This window comes from Agelaius phoeniceus, chromosome 11 (assembly GCF_051311805.1).
Source record: "Agelaius phoeniceus isolate bAgePho1 chromosome 11, bAgePho1.hap1, whole genome shotgun sequence".
Classification (NCBI taxonomy): Eukaryota; Metazoa; Chordata; class Aves; order Passeriformes; family Icteridae; genus Agelaius; species Agelaius phoeniceus.
Window position 1 is genome coordinate 14,633,717 of NC_135275.1, and position 17,921 is coordinate 14,651,637.

Below are 17,921 nucleotides of genomic sequence, written 5' to 3' on the forward strand. Positions count from 1 at the left end.
CTCTGTGATCGTTGTGTATTCTTTGTGTAGAGTTATTTTACATAGCATAAAAGCAAAATGCACAGGGATGCAGGAAATTTAAAACTCCAAGTTGGAACTTAGGGCCCTCACTGAAAACTGCACTGAGACCCAACAGAGATGTGTTAAATGAATTGCATTATTTCATTGCAAGGTGTAGTGGAGAACCTCACACAGACATGTTGGACCTGCCCTCCAAGCACAGCTTCCCACAGGAAGCACAAACCCACCTCCCTGCCTTACCTGACACAAGACTCCACTTTGGGGGTGTTGGACCAACCCCTCCCCACTCCTCAGCCCTGGGCTGTTACAGCTGATGGCAGCTGATACCCTCAGCACCTCACAAAATACACAGTAAACAAGTAAAGTTTTTTTATTTGAGTAAAACCATGATTTACACATAAACACCACCAACCTTCTTGATTCAGCTTCATTTGTTTTCATATGGAAGCTGTGAATGTTGGAAATAAATTAGACTAGCAAATAACTCTTAGACACAAAGAACTTTTATGCTATGTGATCTTCCACTGCATTACAATTTAATACAAAGCTATAAAAATAGGACACTGTTTGCCAAATATATTAATTTGGTTTCAAAACTATTGTTTAATTTAAGTTTCAAATTATATAATAAATTACATGGCTCAGTCAGATTTTGCAAGAAGTTAGAAGATACTATGAATACAAAATAATTCCCTCTGATGTTCTGACTATGCCAATTCATAGTATTTCCCAGAATTTGGGTCAAAGTAACAGTTCAGAAATGGATCATACAAAAGAGTCAAAACTTCCTCATCTTCTTCAGCACTGGGGTCATCTTCACCTGTGTGAAGTGGAGAACGTAAGAATAAATCACTCTTATTCCCTCAAACAATAACATGGAAATATCTTTCTGTCAGATGTGACATTTTTTCTTTCAAATGTATAATCTTCTGACTTCTGAATTGTTACCTTCAAGATAACAGCAATTCACATTTTTATTATATTTCTGAAGACTTGTACTTAACTTGAGGTGGAATGAGGTCAGCTGGAGTTTGCTTAACACCTGGACTTTTCAAAGTTCAGTGGAGCAGTTCACCAAAAGTACCTTTACTAATGGTGGAAAAAAGTATTCTTAAGTGGTATTTTCCTCAATAACCTTCTTAATAATTTTTTAGCTTGAACAAGGAGACAGTCAGGGCATACTTAAGGCTTGTAAGAATGAAAGAATTTGGATGTCTGGTATCCAATATGTCACCTGAATATCCAGGATAGGTAAATCTGTGCAAAAGATCTTTCAATATCATAGAGGAAAAAAGATTCTTCCAGATAATAAAAATTTAAAATCTAACTTGTCTAAAGTTATATAAAATGCAAGAAAACTTTCAGGAAACAGAAATGAATCTTTAGTCTAAAATACACTGATAAAGCCCTACAGGCTTTTCTAACAGATGCTTTATATATTATAGATTCTTTTCTGAACCTGTGTGTCTTTCATATAAGCTAAATTTAAGTCAGATGATCTACAGCTTTTTGATAGGAGATAATTCACAGCTGAATGCAATCTGTACCTTGAATTTCATCATGTTCATCCCATCCTCAGCCTGCTAATATGGAGTGCTTTGCACATCCCAAAGCTCCATGACAAGTAATGGCCTGTTATGCAAACAGCAATGGTTTCACAACTCTGAGTCTATTTTCAGCCAGGATCACACAGCAATAAATGGGGAACATTATCTGGAGACCAGAAAGTAACTTGGTGCATTTGATGCATACAAAAGTGTGCACTTCATCCCTTCAGAAGAGATTTCAGTTTTGTTTCCTCAGTACCATCTAACAAATACCATCAGAAAGAAACTGTCCTTTACCCTAACAAGAGATAAGAAGGCAAAGCCAAATTGTTTCCCTCCTGCTGTGGGTGCTTCATCAGGCCTGGGGCACTAAATGAGGTCAACTGGGATATTTTGTTTGGACAGCTCTTGGGAAAAGTGATGCAGTGCAGAAAGAAGGGGAAGAACTGAATGTGTTTTTCTCCATTTCAGATCACAGTACACAAGCAAATGGCGTTCATGCCTCACTCCCTCACACAGCCTCACATTTCACCTGAAACCATGCTGTTATTTCCCCTGCATTCTTCCTTTATTATTTTGCTTTCCAGTGCCTATGCTTCACTTTAAAATGATTCTCTATTCTCCTCTAAGCTTAAATGTCTCTCCCTCTTTACCTTGGAACTGGCCACTCAATATACTCCCTGGTTTGAGTTAGGAATAAGAAATTCTTCAGCCTCATCAGAGCTATACCTCTTTCCCCATGTGCCTTGAATCCATACCAAATCAAAATCATATTGCATCCAGGACTAGCTGGATTTATACCTTTGTATCAACAATTCCCTGCATGTATTTTCATGTGACCAAAAGGAGAACTTAGTTTTCTAGACCTATCTTGTTTTTAAAGTCAGGCTTCTTTCTTTTAGCAGCTCACAAGACCCCCAAATTCATTATAAGGCATTTCTAGGTGTTGCAACACATTTCCAGTGGCAGGATGGAGTATTCAGTTCTGAGCAGACATATGAAAACCTCCTTGCTTCTTCCTGAATAGAAGTACTAATTAAATTAAATGATATTCTTCTAAAAGACTCCAGTAGCATGTAATGGTTGTGTTAGAAGTTGTCTTTCTTGTTTCAAGTGGTACATTTTGGGCAACCTGACCATAGATAGGAAAGAGATGCTTGCAGCCAAATTAAGTGGTCAACAGGTCACTTTCAAAGAAAATTTCCATCATTGTTCATCTTGCCACCACCCACACTTTTGGGGTTGAAGCTGCTCAGAATTGCATGAAAAAACTTCTTTGCAGTTTAATTTGCATCTCATGGTGAAATCAGAATCAAAGCTTTTGTTCTTAAATCATAAAAAAATTAAATGGTATTTTAGGTGGGAAAATAATTTGATTTTAAGTGAAAACTGAGGTCTGTGATGTACATTACAGAGGGATGAGTGGTTTGTTGTTGAACTGAAAGAAGACTGAAGGTAGCTAGTACCTGTAAATACCTGTTGTATGAAATGAAATGCTGTCCCACTGAAATCAGGGGGGGCATTGTTTTTCTGGAAAAAGACTTGATCAAGATGTCTAAACCCAGACAACAAAGATCAGGGAAGGCATGTAGCAGCTTTTTCTGAACTCAGAAGTGAATGTAAAGATAACTGTGTTATGTGGATTATGTCAACAGTGTTTACAAAGTCACCACTATGGAGAACTAAAATAAATCATTTCCCTTTTCACAGAAATATATTTTTATCTTATTCTAGGTTTTAATATTAGAAAACACCTTGTAGCAAATCTTACTTTAAGAGACATGGATCATATTCTGACTCTGATGGAAGTCAAATGCACTGGCTCAGCTGCCAGCAGATGGTCTGGTGGAAAGAACACTGCTGGTATTTTCTCCAAGGTGATCCTTGAACTACAGTGCTCAAATCTATCCTGTAATTATGTACTGCAGGGTCACCATATGAATACTGTCAGCAGCTGTGGCCCAAAAAGGAACACTCTGTGGTTCCTAGAGTTTTATAACCTTATCCCTGGGTCTTAAGGCCAAGATAGCATAAAGTAAGCTCCAGAACATTTATAGCTTTATCACTGTCACTTTATTTGGAGATTTTCTTGCTATGTCAAGAGAAACAAAACTGTATATACCCCAGAAACATCAGTGCCCAATAATGGAAAAATCTATGGAAATTTATTGTATTTATGAGTCTAAATTTCCTCTTATTGTGTTGGGAAACCTGTTGAATAGAAGACAACTTCTCATTGCATCTCACCATTTAACTAATGGATGGTGCAAATGTTAAGAAAGGAACTACAGAGTGAAATCCTTTCTTAGAAAGGAATCACTTTCCCCCCCAAAGTTAAGCCTCAACTTAAAGATTTCTTTAAAATATAAGAATTGACCAATCTTTATTAATTTACTAATGCTATACTATTTTTATTTAAGGATACTTTTAGATAAAATTCCTATCTGGAATAGAGTATGACTCATTGCAGATTTTCAGGGCTGTTTATATGGTTTTGTTATTTTGTGATACTTGGAACACTGGAAAACTGCACAGAGTAAATAATCTTGGGACACTTCCCAATATGAGAATTAAGTAATTTTCTAATGTGATATTAAATAATCAAAAAAAGGTGAGGCTGAGCAGAGCAGCAGAATTTTCTGGAATGGATTTGAGCATTCAGTTTGTTGTTCAGATCTGGTAAATAACTGTCAGTAATGAACCAGCTCTTTTGTCATACAAATTACTGACCTCAAGTGAATTGAATAAAGAAAAAAAGTTTTTCCCAGAGCCCTCAAGATATATCACAGGACACAATTTATCTAGCACCTCTTTCAAAAATGATACTCCAAACCATCTAGTTACCATGGTCCATTAGATTTTTTTTAAACCAAGGTATCTAGGAAAATACCCAGGTTCTGATGTTTGATGGGGATGATCTAATCTGGCAGCCTTTATCACACAGCACTGCAGCTTCTCTGCTGCTTTCATAGAGAGGGGTTCCAGTAGCTCAGAAAAATCCAAACTGTCCTGTTTGGGGAGGGAAGGTCATGGAATGGCTTTGATGTTCTCTCTTGTTTCTTGGAGAAATGATCCTTTCAGTACAGCAGGGTTTTTTGAGTACCTGGAGACAGAAAATTTCTGTATGAAGTTATCAAAATTACAAACATCCTACATATACACGAGTCAGAATTTTGCTCAATGAAGGTACAAAAATAAAAGGCAAAAAAAAAAAAAGCTATGGTATATAGATAATTTCTCTTCAAATGTGCAATCACAGGCACATGATGTAAAATATTTCAGCTTAAAGAAAAATTAGTTTAGGAACAATTCACAAAACAGTTTGGAAATTCTAGTGTGGAGAACAGGAGAAATAGGAATTCCCAAATATACTTATTTTTCAAAGCTTTTTAAAGATACTAACACAATTAAAAAATTACAGTTTTACTGCAACAAGCCTTGGATTTCATAATACTAATGAAAAACATTCTCTGGGACCTTTCATGAATTTTTATCCAATGTGCCTATAGCTCAAGGATGACTGTTCAATTCTGCTTGGCTTATTTAGGACCCTTAACACAACATATTACTTGATTCTTCAAAGCAAGGTCCCTTCCTGACAGAAAAATTGTATTTTGCTGTCACCAACAATTACAAGTCTATGTCTATGAAAATGTTCCCAATTTGAGGGGCATAATTTATTTTAGACAGTAAATCACTGAGACATCTTTACCCCTGGGACAGCCAGAACAGAGGGGTCAGATTTATGAGAGCTCCCAGTGAATTCCTGAGACCTGAAGAAAAATGGAAATGTCCAAGGCCAGGTTGGACCTGGCTGAGGGAAGGGGTCCCTGTCCATGGCAGGGGGGTTGGAACTGGACTCCAAGGTCCCCTTCAGCCCAAACCATTTTGTGATGATGATCCTTCTACCCTGTTTCCTAACATAAATGATAAGAAAAAGGGCATTTGAGGAAAACAAGGTATTTTCTTTATTCTGCTGTTGACTTTCCAGTTTCAGTTAAGGTCTTTACCATTCTCTAAGCAAACACCATTAATAAGCAAAAGCCTCTAACTCTGGTGACAACAGTCCTCAGGAAATCACTCTAAGATTTCATTTAAAGCTAAATCTGCAATTTTTCTTCATAAGAGAAGTATCTCTTATGCAAGTATAATCATGCCTCTGAATGTTTAGTCCTTGTGTTCTTACGTAGGTTTGCCATCTCCATTAGCATAAATTCCTTATTTTTAACAAATAAAATGCATTTTTTATGAGCTAATCTGTATAGAGCCAGAACACCAGGAAACAGCCACTGCATGTTATTCTTCTAGCAAAGGCAAATAATACTACATGGAAAACTCTGCTGCCTTGAGCTGAGATTCATAAACAAGGGAACTTAAAACCAAAAAGTGGTAGGATAGAAAACTATGAGAAGGCAGTACCAGCACTACAGAAAGAACATTTAGAAGTGCCTTTCTACCCAGGTTCTTTTCATTGTCTTCATAAATTCCTACCTGGAGGTCTCTGTTTTGCTGAAGATTTAGTGTTCTCTTCTAGTTGTTGGCTTCCAGGAATGGCAGGGGGACTGAACATATTTAACAAGTCCCTGAAAAATACAAATCAAAATATCATCTATAAAAACCCAGTTTGTGTTCCTGTTTTTTTCTAATTCTTTTGATTATTAAAAAAAAAAAAAGAAGAAATCTCAGGTTGTCAAGTATTCTGAAACAAAATCAAGCTGGATTGTATTATTATAAAAATAAACTTTACAGTTAATAGAATTATTAAATGTTAAGGCTTTCTCCATTCAGACCTTTTCACCTCTTCTGTTCACATTAAAATCTGTGGTTTAAGTCAGGTTTTCTTTTCAGATTTCAGCTGGTGTGGCTGTCTCAGCACAGGGTGTACAAGTATCACACAGAGTTATCCTCTGAAAGAGCACAGGACCCATCAGATGAACAGCCTGTGGGAGTCAATTTGATTAAAAATCCTTACCCCCTTTAAAGAAAGGGGCTCAAAGACAATCACAAGATGGGTTTGGTTTGGTTACCACTGACTTGGCAGTGCCTGGTCCCCCTGCAGTTGGGTGACACAGAATGTGCTGTGACATTCCCTGTCTGCGTGGATGGTGAGTTACAGCTGAGCTCAGACAGAAATGGATGCCACAGTTTTCTGAAGAGGAAACATTGGATTGAGTCTGAATGTTGTTGTTGATATGGGGGGGAGGGGGACATTCTAAATATTTCTATCTATTTCCTATTATAAAATCTTGTATGGAATAGAGAAAAAATTATTATTGAACATGATTCTACCTACTGGCAGGACAGTATAGAGGACTCTTATCACAGGTGTCCTGTATCTATTTTACTTCTGTAAAGAAAAATATTTTGATGGGATCTTCATCATCTCTCATAGAGGAGAGAGTACTTCTGTTTATGGACAAATTCTGTCTGTTCTGGACACTAGTGTCATAACTTCTAAGAATTATTTTCATGCTATCATACATTCATGCAAAGGTCAATGTTCCTTTCACATACCCCACTTTATGAAAAACTGTCTTCGATTGTTGCAGCTCAGATAAAGGAAAGCAGAACAGCTGTTTTTATTGTTATTGTTGTCACATTTTTTTGTTGCAAATTGCATTGCAGTGACAAAGTCACTCATATACTATCTATCAGAGAAGGATGGCCCTGGAAGGACACACCCATGTCCAAAGACATTCTTTGCTCAGGTGACCATGTCTTGTAATTCCTTTCACATATGAAATAAATCTCTGCACACTGTGCTTAGCTGAAGTTTCCTTAAATTCCCATCTATCCTCTCCAGCAGTGAAGAGCTGTAACACATTAAAGCTTCCATATCATCATTACCTTGACTGAACAACTGCAAGTCAACACTTGAACACAGAGTTTGAGGGACCTCAATGAATCACCTCATTTTGATAGAACCAGATCCAAAATTTTTGACCAAACTATTTCACTGTAAGGCAAGAGGTATGGAAGGGGATAAATTCCCATATGTTTGCTTCATGCTGATGGAGCAGTGCAGCTCTAAAGAGTAAATTAAACTTGGTTTGGGATTGATTTATCTTATGTCTGGCTGTTCCAACAGCTGGCACAAAAGCACCATGCATGTGAACTTGTGCTACAGGCTGGGGAGATGAGCCAGAGCTGGAGAGGTAACTTCAACATCCATGGCTTTGTCTAAAAGGGATACATTTTTCCAGATTTCCAGACAAGTCTGTCAGATTTCTTTACATTCCAGACTGTAATTGTCTCAACTTGATTGTCCAACACCAAGGAAATAGGTAACACGCTTCTAGTTTCTGAAAAGCCTCCATAATCTCATGTACAAGTTGCTTCTGTCAGAGAAATCTGGCAAGGCTCAGTCATCTGGTACAATTGCTAAAATATGCTGACTGCTTTGGTTTTTTTTTTTAGTTTTTCTGCTACTTCTGACTTGTTATTGATTCTACATCATCTCCTGTTGGCATGTGTGCATAATCTGGGCTGAATCTGGGGACAACCACCTATCTGTTTGCAGTCAAAATGGAAAAAACCAATTTTCTGCCTCAGGAAACAGAGCTGTTGGTGTAGAAACCCAGCAAGTAGCATGGCAGATTTAAAGGAAGAGATATTGAATTTTCCATCGTGTCAAAATGTAAAAAACATACTTTAAAATTTCCTTATAGCATCATGTTATTTTCACATACATGGCCAACCTCCCAGCCAATCCCTCTCTTCTGCTGTTCAGCCAAGGCCACTGGGAGTTGGTACAACCAATGCCCACAGCCTTGAGTGTCATTGTCACCTTATCTGCACTCCCTGAATGCAGCCAAAGCCTCTTTGTCTACACCAAAGCCTCAGAAGTTTTAGGAATAACAATTGAATGCAGGCTGTACTCAGTAACATGGTGGGGTGTATTTTCCATTGCTGTCCCCTGCCTGTGGGGTTTGATCTGCCTGAGAATCAGCCCCAAACCCACGGGACTCTGCCCATCCTCACAGCAGGGGCTGGCAGCACAAAGCAGCAGCACCAGCCTGGTTCTCTACAGCTGCACTGAAACAAAGCCAGATCACCAAGGCAAAGGTGATCTCAGAGAGATTGCATCAAATTTGGGGCAGGTAAGGAAGTGCTGTGAGGGCTAAATAACACCTCTGCTTCCCAAGCTGCCTTTCCTTCCAGTCACTACAGCCTTTGCAGAAGGCAGTGATGTCTGAGAGCCAGAGAAGAGAATCTTTCTGCTGCTGGGACAACTGCTGAAACAAAAGTGCAGGAGAGAGACAGACAGGGCTCACTTCTGAAGAGAATTATCTTAGTCACACCAACACAGTTACAAAATAGAAAAGCTTTAGAGTACATATGCAGTTCTACCAGTCTGGCATAAACCAGAAGCATTTAAAGATTTGTGTTTTTCATATAAAACATGTATCAGGGAATTCCTAAAGAAAATAGGACCTGTAAAGCAGAGAGGATGTCAGCAAGAAGGAAAGAAAGCTGGTAAGGTAATTACCTCCAATGGAAAAGAAAGAGGCAAAACATGGAGAAAACAATGAGGGAACAAGGTAATAATATGTTGTTAAAATTAAATAAGATGTTAATATTTAATAATATGTTGTTAAAACCAGTATTTGGGCTATATTAATAGGTTTGATTACTCAGGAAATTGATGAATTTTAGTTTGAAGTCTCATATCTGGAAGATCTGCATGAAATATTAAGTCTGAGAAATCAGAGATGGGATGATTTTTTGAGGAGCCAGGTGATTTTATCTTTGATTTTGTCCTTCATTTATTGGAGTCAAATATTCTATTAAGGTGTTCAGTTTCATATTAATATTTATTTTGATTTATCTGACTCAGTAGATGAATAACTACTTTTTTTAGGAGGTGCAAGTGTAAGATCTAATGATTTTGATGGTTCTAGAAGGAGGCAAAGAAGTTTTTATCAATGGCAGAAGCAACAGAGATGTGTTGGAAAGTTTATTATTTTCTATTAAGACAGTTTTGATTCAGATCATGTTTTTTCTCTCAATGTCCAAGGATAACAAATAGTTTTGCTGTTCAACCCCCTCCCACCAAGACATGTAATTAAAACATTTCAGTACTAGCGTTTCATTGTTGACTTAGTATTACTTTCAAGGATAAAACATTTTACACAATATATATTAAAAAGTGGTTTACTACTTCTGTAAGTTAGTTACCAAAGTCTAAATTAACCTCCTAAAAACTTGAAGAGAAATTTTAAAAAAATTTCATGAGTGCTGAAACCTTCTTGGTTAAATTACACTGAAGGTTAAGTGCTGGCAGTTGATGGATACAATTCTGAGGAGAGGCTTTACAGCAGGAATTCTGAGAGATGCTGCAGCTGAGCAGTCACACCAAACCTCCACAGTAAAACCTGCAGCTGCTTCTGGGAAGCAACTAAAGCATTTGTGTGTGTGTGTGAGTGTGTGGGACAGAGATTTTCAGTGAATTTTAAAAAAAGCATCCAGAAAAATGTGTTAGACCTTGACAAAAGTCAAGGACCAGCATGGAGGCAACTGGCAATATTCTGAGAAACACAGACTGTGCTCTGTGTTCCTGGTTATTGTGGTTTTATTCTGAGTGAATAGAAACTATTTATTTTTTATTAAAGAAGCCAGTTTATCTCATTAAAACAGAAAAGCTAATCACACATTCTGACTAATTAAACCCACTCTATTTATGCTGTCAATGCCTCCAGCTGTAATCAATACAATCAATGTGCAATAAACCATCCAGAGCTTCCTGATAACAGTGTGGAATGCCAAATATTGTCTTTTGACATGGTGAGCTGCATTGTAGAAAGGCTCTGAATAGGTTCCACACACACTCAACTGTATCATGTACCTTTAGAGCTTGCACTAAAATTCTTCATTATTCTGAAAGCTATTCTGTATACCAAAATATAGAGCAAATATTATATAATCTTTTTACATTTTTCTTAAAAAAAAAATTATTTAAAAATTCTTTAAAATACTTTTAGATAGTAGTCATATAGTGAAATGTCACATGACAGCTGAACTGTGATGGAAAGCAAAAGAATCTTTTGGACTTTCATGAACATAATTTTCACTTTTATGACAGTATGGTAAATTTTGCAGAAAAAAGGCTTCCATCAGCAAAGTCTGTTGAGAAAATTAATGATGCTTTATTAAGCAGCAGTTATCAATGACAATGTATTAAAATTATTACCATCAACAGAAATCTTTAGAATCAGAACTTTTTCACTGAAATCTTAATGAATACCTTTGATACTTTGATTTTTTTCACAGATACTTTTGCGGATTGGGAGACTGAGAAAATGTCAAATCACTTAGTATAAAGATTTTTATATTGCACTGTCTTGAGATAGCATACTTTATTGCATTTCTTTTGGATCACATTTAATTTGTTTTACTTAAATCAATGGGATCATTTAATCCACTTTATTAAAAAAATGAAATGCTTCAAAGTTTGAGTATGGTTTTGTCTAACCAAAATTAAAAGGAATACTTGTTCAGCCTTGCAGTAAACTGCAAAAGTGCAAGGCTAGGGCTCCATTACCTCAAATCAGGGAATGAAAAACCAGCATTAGTTTTGTATCATTATGAACACATCAAATTGACAGTCTATTCAGCACCTGAAGGGTACAATCACTAAAACCACAAAAGATCTTATTTCGCTGCTTTACTCAGTGAATTTTTACAGACTTGAGAGGAGAATGGGCTTGTGCCTGGGTGAAGTAAGAGGAGCACATTTGCTGAACTGTGCTTTTACAGTGGATGATTTGACTAACTGTGGAGGGCCAGAAAATGTCAATGTATGAATCAACTGGAAAAATAATTTAACAAAAAAAGGACAAATTCCTGACATGTGTAGCTATCAGCTTAAATCTCAGTGCATACCTCTGCTGTATTAGCAGTATTTAATACCATGAGAAGCAAATCCTGCTGCAGATGCTGAAATGTGTGATAACTTACCATGATGCACTGAATGCAGAGTGCCAGCTCCCATCTAAAGGATGCTCCAGTTCTGCCGAGATAGAGACCTAATTTTCTCCTGGTTTTAATTTTAGTTATATCTATTTAAGAAAATTTAGTAGACACTATCTCAGTTCTTAGAAAAATTAATAAAAAACTGCCTGGCTTTGTAAGACTCCCTCATCTATTCCCTGATCCAACTTTTTTGGAGCATGAGTTGCTGGTTAGGCTCCTCCAGATTAAAAGATGTGAATTTTCAATTATTTCCATATCTCATCAGCTTCAGGCACATGTGTAACTTTATTAACTTAAGGCAAATTACCTACACACAGTTGTTTTGTTTCTGCTTTGTCACATGTAAGTCCTGAATCATAATGGGAGGTTTGGGTTTATTTTTTAACAGGAGTACCTCCATAAAAATAAAGTCTTCAATAATAGGGTTCAATAGTGAAGCACTGACTTTTGTGCTTCATATTAATAATGAGATTTGTTTGATGTGTGTAAAAAATGGCATTATTATTTGAAAATAATTTCAGGTCTTGCCACTACATATGACTGTAATAATTATGAAATCACCTGAGCTTTAAGTTGTCCATAATTGTATCTAAAATGCTTTAAACAATTCGAGTTCTTGAAAATTTTTAAGCTTTTCCATAAAAATTCCATAAACTAATGCAAATTCAGTATTAATTTATACATCAATAACTGTTCAGTGCTACTCAGTTTCAGGTGGGGAAACCAGTGTTTTTTTAAATGAAAAACTGAGTGAGTTCACAGAAGCAGAAGATATACTTCCAAAAGAATACAGAATATACTTAGACATAAAAATCAAGGAGTTTTGAATGCATATTTTAACAAAAATCTTGAAAAAAATAACATAAGTATTTTGCTATGACTTTGCAGGAATTGAAAGTTCTATTTTCAAAACTATTTAAGGGCAATCTGGCAATACATTGATGATTTAAAAAAAAAAAAAAAAGCCATGAGCTAAAATTGTGTTATTTTCCTGGAGTGCTACTGTAGTTTCAAGATATCATTAAATCAGCACAAAGCAACACTTATCATTTCCTGCACATTTTTCACAGTGAGGTGCATTCTGACTATGAGTAATCTGTTAATCTGTTCTCTGCCTCACAATCTGTCAAAGTGACAGATTCATTCCATCCCTAATACATAATATCTTCATTTACTGTATGCCTTACTGGAACTTGCTTTTTTTCCCTAGCACTAAGATGGAGAAAATCACAAGCATATTTAGAAAATGCCTTTTTCCTTCCTCCAAACCACTTCAGCCAAGTCCTTTTTGCCAAACACTGCACTTCTAATGGAGGCAGGGACCTCCTTAAAAGCTAAATAATTTAATTGTCCATGAGATCATAAAAAGTACAAGTGCAGCTGTGCAGGGAACACTTGAATATGCTCTTAAAGTCTTAAATCTCTAAATGAACAATCTTAGGGGTGCTAGATTGGATTCAAGGATAACAAAGGAGATGTGAATTCTACTTACTAAACAAGATATTTAGATAAAGTGAGGTGCTACTACAGGTATCTGCACTATAATCATGCTGACTGGTATTGGCAGAAAATCTCACCTGTTAATGTTTTCTGGTTTGTCTTTCATTACCAAAGTTGAAATCATAACTTTGTGCAGGTTACTAAAACCATACACAGTCATCTACCTCTAAAAATACAAATGACCTAAATTTGGAGGTTTAACAGCTTAGTAATTAATATATTTTACTATTTGGTCTATGTTTTGTAGTTAAATACACGAAATTGCTATCATAGCTTCTGTTAAATAGAAGGAACATTTAATTTTACTTAAAGAGTGAACCTTTAGATCATCACTATGTTAGCTTGCTGGCTAGATCATAGGCTTGATATTCACTAGCAATATGAATGGCACTAGTAGAGAAAACCAGTGTTTTAACACCTGATATAAGTAAAGCATTAGCTCTTTCTTCCCTGCTACTAATCAGAAGATCACCTGTATAAATTGGAAATAATGAATTTGCAAAGGTGTGTCAAAATTCCATTGTGTTAATCTAACCTAAGCAAGTAAATTCTAGTAACTCCATTAGATACTCATTGATCAGTGAATGAAATGGATTTGCACATTTAATGAAGTGTCTCTTAGGTAGGATGTGCTTATTTTTTGTGTACTTTTAATAATTAAATAAAATTTTCAAAAGAAATTATATTTTACTCTTCTACCAGTTCAGGAAGCACCTGAATCTAGTGACTAAGAAGCCTTGTTGCAATCAAAGTAATTCCTTTTTCCACAACCAGCCACCAACAGCTTCTGACTCTTCTGTGCAGTTCCCAAGGCTCTCAGAGTTTTCAGAAGATGGAATAAGACAGAATTTAGGCTGGACCAAAGCCACCTGTGATCCATAAGCACTGGAGATGCCCTGGGAAAAGCCACAGGGGCACAGGGCCACAGCTGAGTATGGAGAGACTGTAACAGTCTGGGAACAGGGATCTTGTTCTTTCCATCTCATGTCTGAGAGGTAAAATCTTTTAATGCCTATTCTCCATCTTTACATATAAGCATGGCCTTTGTTTGAATACCCCAAGAATACCCACGAAAAGTAGGTAACCAAAAAAATTATTCTCCATTAAATCCTGAAGCTAAAAAAATAAAATTAAAAAGAAGAAGAAGAAGAAGAAGAAGAAGAAGAAGAAGAAGAAGAAGAAGAAGAAGAAGAAGAAGAAGAAAAAATAGACTACCTTACATTACCTTACATTGACATGGATGTAACATATTTGAAAGTATTTGCCATGTTTTATATTTAAATTCTTAGGGCATATGCTGTCACATTTCCATGTTCTTAGATTCCCATACAAGGTAAAGCCATTTTTGGATTATTTTAACAAGCTTTAACATGTTAGCTGCTTGGTTCTCCATAACCTTTCTGCAGCTAAGCTTTTTAGCATCATGATTAAAAAAATGTAACCTGTTCAATTAGATGGTTCCTGTGCCATTTGCTTCTTTTGTCATGTTCTTTTTCATGCACATTATTGCCTGACAAATGCAGCAGAACTTTGCTAATTCAGATTAACGACTGGGAGATCTACTGCAAATTACTCTATTTTGTGGGTAAGTAACTGAACAAGTAAAATAAAAACCAAAGTACATTTTGTGATACATTGCTCTTGTTCACTTATTTTGACAACTGTTGTGTAATTTTATGCTTTTTCATAATGTAATATTGTCTGTTTTGCAGAAGTAATGGTATTGTATGATCTTATAATGAATCATAAGAATAATTATGCTTCTTTGTTTGAAAAAAATCAGTCTTTAAATGTGCTTCTTAACTAAGTTATTCTGCTATTCAAACCTCTGCATGGAAATACAGAGGCCTCTTGTGCCTGAATTTCACACCCTGCATGAGGGAGAGGTTCTGGTGTAGTGCAAATAAATGTTATAGCTGCAATCCCTCTTTTACTGCACCATTTCATGGGTGAGTTTAATTTACAGAATCTCTCAATGGTATAATAACACATGCACCAGCTATTGGAATGTTTAGTTTTCATCTGGGATGGATGAGAGTACTTGAATGGTAGTCTCAAAGCTGAAGATAATTTCAATATTTGAAAGTTTACAGCTGATGTGTTTTTTATGCTGGAATCACTGATATTATGCAAATTATGCAAATGTCAGGTACCATGGTAATGGCAATATATATGGTAACAATAGGTTCTGAAAAAAGACTTCTGTAGAAGAAAATTCCAAACAAAGAGAAAGAAATAATTCATTCTCTAAAACCAATAGAGTGTTCAGAATGCACAGAAAGATGTGTTCATTATATTTTCATATAATTTATATTTAGAACTTACATACTTAAATTTTACCAGTCATCAAGTTTGAATATAATTAAAAGATACTTTTAGTTAAAGGTACATGTTTATGCATCTCATGATTCATAACCTGAAGTGCTGTGCAGGCATATCATTACAAAAATAAGAAAATTGCATGGTTGGATAAAGTAGCAACTGAGGATTTGGGTTCTTTTTTTTTTCATAAGGTAAAACCAACAACTTTTAAAAAAAAGTTATTGTCCTCCTCAAACACACCACTCTCCATGTCAATGAAACATTTTGTGGTGACAAAAATCTATAACATTTACCATAAAAGGGACGAAAATGTTATTTACTTTTCTTTGGGTCGATTGCATTGTTTAGTTTTTTGGGTTTCTTTGATTGTAGAGGGAAGAATAATGATGACATCCCCATCAGTCTAACTTAACAAATGCAGGTTACAACGACAGGACAACCTGCTTTAGTCAGCTCATACCAAGCCCACATAAAGGGAGGTCAATGGCTCTTAATCATTTGTCAGAGGCTGCAGAACTTATCAGCTGGTTATAGACAGAAGAAACTAAAAAGAAACATCTCGATAAAAACTAATTGAAAATTTAGCTATGCAAATTTGGCACAAAATTATTTAAGTAAAATATACTTCTTGTGAAAGGATACTCAATTAAATGTTGAAATATTTGTGCCCTGCTTCAGTGCAGTTTCTGTGGAACAACTGTTGGAACAAGAGGAACAAATTTTATTTGTGGTTTGGGAAGAGTTGAGTAGGATGCCAAGACAGGATCTAGTGAGACAATGTTTATAAAGATAGGGCTTTTCTAATAATTTGAAACCTTTCTCTAAGGCAGAAAAATCATCTTTTATCAGAAATAAATGTTCTGGAGAGCATCTGTAGAAGTGTATAAAAGTCTTCTAATAAATTAGGTTCAAGTGATCTTTTTCAGAGAGGAGCTCAGTATAGCTGAAATTCTTCCAGGATTTCCTTTAGTGAAACTTCCAAACCTTCTATGACACACAAATAGTTTGGAGGAGAAAATCTTACTAAGGAGATGCTGGTTATGTAGATAAATTTGGTCTTTGCACTGGAGAAGCAGCAGCACAGCCAGAGCTCCCTGTGTGCAGAGAAGAAAGCAATTCCCGAGCTCTGGCAGCAGCCCACCAGCTGCGGGAATTGCAGGGCCAGGGCAGGAGCAGCCACATCACCTCACTGTCCTGGCCCTGTCCCCTCTCATTCCCTGGTTCTCTGCCCTGCAGAGCAGCCCCAGCTGGGCTGGTTTCTGTGGCAGGAACAATATTCTTGGCAGAATTATGACCTTCACCCAGTGGAACCATGGACAATGAGTGTCTTTATTGACTGAATTTCAATTACCTTCACAGGCTTTCTTTCCTGGCTTGTCCTTTTATCTTATTATGGACAGAACCTACATTTACTGGACAATAGCTTCCACATTGGTCTCTTCATTTCCCAGAAGATATCACTACTACACTTCTAAAATTACTCTCAAGACCTGTTCTTTTCCCCTCTTTACAAAAAAACTATTTGTTCATTCAGTGAATGCACCATGTAAGTGTCTTCATACCATAGCATTTACACCCACACACCTAAAGGGGCTGTATTTCAAATATTCCATGTATTCCCTACAAAGCTATAGTAGGCTTACAAAGTTTTAGACATTTTCTAGTTGCTTATACAGGGTTTGTTAAAATTCCCTTTAGAAACAGTTTAAGAACTAAGTTATAGAATTACCATTAATTTTATTTCCTCCTTATTTAGGTACACATCCTCTGTGAAAAACATTACAGTTTTCCAGTATAAATGAAAGGTAATGATGTGAATAATGGTATTCAAGTCACATCCTCTCCAGTTTTTATATCATGATGCAAACTGACCTCATAATTTTGTCATCTTCTGTATTTACAGCCCAATAATGCTTTTCTGGCAGTTCACAAGGGTTATTGAATTTATGGGGCACTTGCAAGTCAGGTATTTTATGAATACCACCTGCATTTCTCAAAAATGATTTCTACGGAAATTTAAGTCTACTGTGTGTACTGGATAAAAATAGCATAAGAACTAAGTAATAAATTATACTATTTTGTTTTAAATTTTATTATATGGAAATACAAGTTTTCATTGTTGATCATATTAACTTGATATGATGAAACACTTCCTTTTTACAGATAAAGGTGTTTATTTGTTTTTCCAGTATATAAAACATACCAAGTACCAAATTGCATTAGCACATGCATAAAAATAACTTAATAAAACCTGACTTAACCAACATATGGGGAAAAGAAGACAAACAATGTACCTTGCACTAAAATATAGGCAATTTTAATGTCATCAGAACTATAAAATCATTTTTGGAATAAAGAGTCCAAAGTCCTGTCTCAAGGTACCTCCTGTTGTCCTCTGTGGACTGTAGTCAATTATCTCTGTCCACTTCATCCATTCATCCATCCAACTTACAAGGAGATGGTTCCTTAGACAACCATCACCCAAGGCACAGAGGTCTTCTAGACAAACAGAAGTACCTTGATTTACATGTGAAAGGGGACAGGAATCCAGGATCATTC

The 17,921-nt window shown here is 36.1% G+C and overlaps 1 protein-coding gene across 11 annotated transcripts in view; it reads right to left on the minus strand.

The window, feature by feature from the left end:
- Positions 1 to 373: 373 nt before the first annotated feature.
- The window catches only part of CFAP20DC (CFAP20 domain containing), an 87,894-nt gene continuing 70,346 nt past the window's right edge, over positions 374 to 17,921 (minus strand). For 9 of the 11 annotated variants that reach the window (XM_077184581.1, XM_077184589.1, XM_077184588.1 and 6 more), the window contains 2 exons: positions 6,060 to 6,151; positions 374 to 4,671 (listed from right to left, as the gene is read on the minus strand). In XM_077184581.1, the coding sequence (XP_077040696.1) occupies positions 4,646 to 4,671; positions 6,060 to 6,151 (118 nt within the window). In that variant the 3' untranslated portion in view covers positions 374 to 4,645. The remainder of the gene's footprint in view (positions 4,672 to 6,059; positions 6,152 to 17,921) is intronic. The other 2 variants (XR_013183869.1, XR_013183868.1) reach the window with 2 other exon arrangements.